Raw genomic sequence first — 4882 nt, forward strand, 5'->3', positions numbered from 1 at the left:
AAAAAAAAAAAATCCTTAGTAGTCATATGATGAAAGTTGTGAGAAACAGGAGAAATTAATAATTTACCTCAAAATTATCCCAATATAGCTGAAATATTTTGATAGGTCATAATTATAAAAAGATTATTTAGGAACTTACTCTTTTCTTTATTTTTATGGTGTGTGCGCTTTATTTTGGAGGTTTTGTGTTGGTTTGGTTTTTTGGGGGGACAATTTGTTCTATAATCCAGGCTCTATCTTTGACCTTATAATCCTCCTGCCTCTCCCTGAGGGGTGGAATGACAGGTGAGAACCACCATATCCAGCTCATGTTCTTCCTTTTAAAAGGGTCCAGTTTGTCAGGTGTGGAGGCTGTTTCATACTGAGAGAACATCTTAGTTCGGACCATCCATATACTAAGGAATTGGCAGCCATATTGGACAGTGGTGGAAGCTTAGTTAGAACCCACGGTGTGAAAGAGTTGGATGAGCAATTTGCTGAATTCGCAGTCAGAGTGGAGGATGTTCAACTGTCTAGTGGTCCTTCTACTATTTTCAAATATAATTTCCCAGAGACAGAATAAGTTCCTTGAGTTGAATATATCTCCTGCCCCCACTTTCAGTGTTTGCTTGCTGTGATGAAAATGAATTAAGTGAAGGATTTGGTTTTGTACCGTCAGTGCCTCAGTAAACCACCATACTGTGTCAGCACAACATCTAAGTCTAAAACTAAAATACGAAACTAGGTTTGCATGTACAAATAAAAAACACAAGGTAACTGAGCTACCAATTACTCCACTGTGAAATGTTCTTCAAAATATACTTACAATTTCAGTAATTCATCTTTTAGCTTTGCATTTTCTTTGTTTTCTTTATCACTAATTACTTTTTCCACAAAAGGTTTCGTGAATTCTATCAAGGCCTTGCAACACTGACAAAGACCATAGTCATCTGCCCATATTTGTTCTTCTGAGTGTGGAACAGGAAGAAGAGACAGCTGATTCCAAAGTGTGGACAATGCTAATCCCACAGAGTATGCCTCGTTGTTAGGAAGTTTCTGAATAACTGTAACAGAGACCAAGCGGTTACCTGTGCTCACACATGAGTGGTTGGTTACCTGTGCTCACACGTGAGTGGTTGGTTACCTGTGCTCACATGTGAGCGGTTATCTGTGTCACCCTGTGAGCACATTCCACCTGGGACAAGCTTCAGCAGGTGGAGCCTTGCTGAAGGAAGTGGTCACTAGAGGAGGCTCTGAGGTGGTAGAGCCTGACCTCACCACTGTGACTGTCATTGCAATGTGACCAGGTACTTCACCACACTACTTCCACCATGCCTCCTCCACCGTGATGGGCTGCGAACCCTAACCAGATCAACAGTTCTTTAAATTGCCAGTTCTCAGGCACTTAGGCCCAGCAATAAGAAAACCAATGAATACAGGATTTTTATAAGTGGTTGCATCTTTCCTATACTTTTGATTATAAGCACAAAATATGAATGGAAAATTGTAAAGCACTGTATAAATGTACAAGAGTATTAAAGAGCTTTTTGTATCCTTAGAAGACTTTGAATATTTAAGAAGTGTAAGTGTCTAGGTCCCTCTATCATATTCTGAAGCATATATATGTGCTTCATACATGCAAACGGTAAACAGTAAATGGAAAGTGTCTATCTTGGTTGCTGAGAGCCATTATTTGCCAATGCTCAACCGTGAAGCTGTCTCTCTCTGTGCCTCATTTCACTCTGGTTGAACCTTTTAACTCCAACCTCCCAATTCAAAGGCTGAGCAACACCCTGTCTCATATCCTTCTTAACCAAACTACAGGACTACCACACTGCTGTTAGACTGCACGCTGCAGGAACCACAGCTGAACCACTAAATATGCTTAGAGGGAAAATTCTAACTACAGCTATAGATAAGCAGCTTACTAGGAAGCTAGAGAGACGGCTCCATGGCTAAGGGCACTGGCTGCTCTCCTAGAGGACCCAGATTCAGTTCCCAGAAACCATGTGACAGCTCACAACTGTCTCTAACTGCAGGGGATCTGATGTTCACTTCTGGCCTCCAAGGCACCAGGCATGCAAGTGATGTACAGACATACATGCAGACAAAGCACACATATATACAAAAAAAGAAAACTAACCAAAGAGCTACATACATGCAAACAGTGTGGCATACAACAAGGTATTTACTGAGCAGCCAATTTTCTGGGCATCCTGCAGCATCCATACTGCGCTGCTGGGACAGCCTAAAAGCTGAGCACACAGTAATTTATCTCAAACTTTACTTTGGTGACTGTTCATACTTAGGGGTAAACATCAAGATATTTATGCAAATAGAACAAGAACTACTTGGACATCAAAATGCTCATTACCTGTTTGTAACGGTTGCAGTAAAAGAAGAATAATTTGAGAAATCTGTTTTCCGGAGGGCTCTTCAATGAGTTCAAGCAAACCCAACAACAATTCCTTTGGATTACACAACTATAAAAATATTCACAATTGAACCTGTTTAATACAAGTTGCATTTAAAGCCACATGATTACTATTTTAAAGAAGACATACCAAGAAAATTCAGTTATATTTGCTAACTGTAAAATGCCCTATTCGGTTGTTAAAGGCTCTTCAGAGCTCAGGCTTCTTCACTAGACTGTAGACTCTTGGTGTAGGCCTTGACCCTGCACCACTGGTCTCTTGTGCTTTCTCAACAGATACACTATGATGCATCCTGACTGCAGTATCATAAAGCCTCGGTTTGCTTAACTTTCTCAGCACCTCTACCAGAGCTCTATCTCCTCCCTCTTTAAAAGTCCTCATAGTCAACACCTATCACCTGGGAGGAGCTTTCTCATCCGAGTACTCCTCTGTGCATATCCCAGCAATCTCTGGTTTCCTATATTAGATTCAAACAAAAGTTGTTATTGTTGATCCCCCACCTCCCTTACAGTCTCTTTTCAACTTTCACATCTGGTATTTGATTCTGGCTTTAATGCTTCACAAGGGTCAGCATGGCACTGAAACAGTTCTCTCTAAAGGTGTCTTCACCTATATGAGAACACTTGTTAAATCATGTTATAGCTTTCCTACTGGAAACTGAGTTAGGGGTCTCAAACTGGATAATTCTTGTATCTAGAAATGTTGATGATGCTCAGATGGAGCTGCCCACTCATCCAGTCAAGTACAATTGGGCATTCACTAGGAAAAATTCCCTGGACTAAAAATTCCTTACCAAGAATTAAATGTGGAAGGGAATTGTGGAGCTGCTGTGTGCAAGACGGGCAGAACAAGCTTTCCTGACTCACCTTCACCAGCAAATCAAATATCAGAAAACACTCTTCTCTTTTATCCTCTTCCCTGCCCCTCAGGAGGCATCGAACAACAGGACCAACAAGGTTCCACCCCATAGACTTAATGATGGTCTGCAATCAGGAAAGAGTAAAGCAAAAGTTATCATCTAGAGAACTCGCAAGCGATGCTTTCCTGACCTGAAGGAACACAGTGCTTTCTCTGACAGGAAGGTTGAGGCAGGTGAGAATCACATTTCACCACTGACTTGCTCACACCCAGCAGCCATCACCATGTTCAAATGCTTTTGATGTTTTCACTGAAGGAGGCAAAATGGCCTTTACTTTCCACTCAGCAACTAGATCTAAACAGTTGTTATTTCTGACAAGATATGAAATAAGGAATGTGGCTCTCCTACATGCAATTTTATTCATCCTTCCTCTCTCTCTTTCTTCCCTCCCTCCCTCCTTCCTTTCTTTTCTCTCTCTTTTTCTCTCTCTCTCTTTCTTCCTTTCTTTCTTTCTTCCTTCCAGAAAGGGTTTACTGGCCTACAACTCACTCTGTAGACCAGGTTGGCTTCAAATGCAGAGATGTGCCTGCCTCTGCCTCACAAAGTATTGGGTTTAAATGGGTGGGCCACTACCAACCACCAATTTTCTTCTCTTTTCAAACACATTTCAAACGCTTTCCAAGTACCGAGTATTAACTCTCGGTACTAACACATCAGAGAAAAAAAACTCATTCTATGAAATTCTTGGGTGGGTGCTCAGTGGAAGAGCCAGTAGCTGAATGAGCCAGCCAGGCCTGGGGGTAGTAGGGGTGGACTGGGATGCAATACACTGATGTGAGCGACCTGAGGCCACAGTGATGTCTAGGTCCTTGCTACTAAGGGCCTACAGCAGCCAGGCTCTGTGTTGATATCTAAGGTCTGAGTTACCACAAAAATTCCAAAAAATTCATGCAGAGGTCCATGGTTGGTGCATCCACCTGGGGCCACACTGATGTCCCTAGGCCATGCTGCCACCAGGAGCCATACTGACCTTAGTGGCTTGGGCTGTCACCTGAGGTCATGGTGAATCCAGGCCTTTGCTGCCACCAAGGGCCATATCTAGTCCCAAGCCCTACTGCAACAAGGGTATGTCTTGATGTCTGTGATCCGATTTAGCACCAAAGGCCACATGGAGGTCTATGGCCTGTGTTGTAGGCTGAAGCCATATTTATGTCCAGAGTCTGTGCTGCTGCTGGAGGCCATACTGATGTAAGTGTCCTGTGCTGCCACCTGGGTCTATGGTGATATCTGGGTCCTTGATGCTGCTGAAGGCCACACTTGGGTGTGTATGTATTGGTGTCTACAGTTGGAGTTACCACAAAAGGCCATGTGGAGGTCCATGGTTGGTACTAATTCTTGAGGCCATGCTGATGTCTGTGGGCCATGCTGCCTCCTAGGGTCTTGCCTGGGTTCAGGGGACCATGTTTGTGGTCTATGAAGGCCCATTATCTACACTCCAACTGACTGGGAAGAGCGAGGAGGCTATTTTTGCTATAGTACTGATGACCGCAGACACAGTTGAGAGGGAGGGATATGGAAGGATTCTAACAACCCCTCTTCCCACCCCTCC

The 4882-nt window shown here is 43.2% G+C and overlaps 1 protein-coding gene across 5 annotated transcripts in view; it reads right to left on the reverse strand.

Moving 5' to 3' along the window:
- Glmn (glomulin, FKBP associated protein) overlaps positions 1–4882 on the reverse strand; it is a 40687-nt gene that overhangs the window by 25612 nt on the left and 10193 nt on the right. For all 5 annotated transcript variants that reach the window (XM_031337202.1, XM_031337201.1, XM_031337199.1 and 2 more), the window contains exons 4-6: positions 3281–3397; positions 2354–2462; positions 806–1043 (exon numbers count right to left, since the gene is read on the reverse strand). In XM_031337202.1, the coding sequence (XP_031193062.1) occupies positions 806–1043; positions 2354–2462; positions 3281–3397 (464 nt within the window). The remainder of the gene's footprint in view (positions 1–805; positions 1044–2353; positions 2463–3280; positions 3398–4882) is intronic.

This window comes from Mastomys coucha, unplaced genomic scaffold (genome assembly GCF_008632895.1).
Source record: "Mastomys coucha isolate ucsf_1 unplaced genomic scaffold, UCSF_Mcou_1 pScaffold22, whole genome shotgun sequence".
Taxonomy (NCBI): domain Eukaryota; kingdom Metazoa; phylum Chordata; class Mammalia; order Rodentia; family Muridae; genus Mastomys; species Mastomys coucha.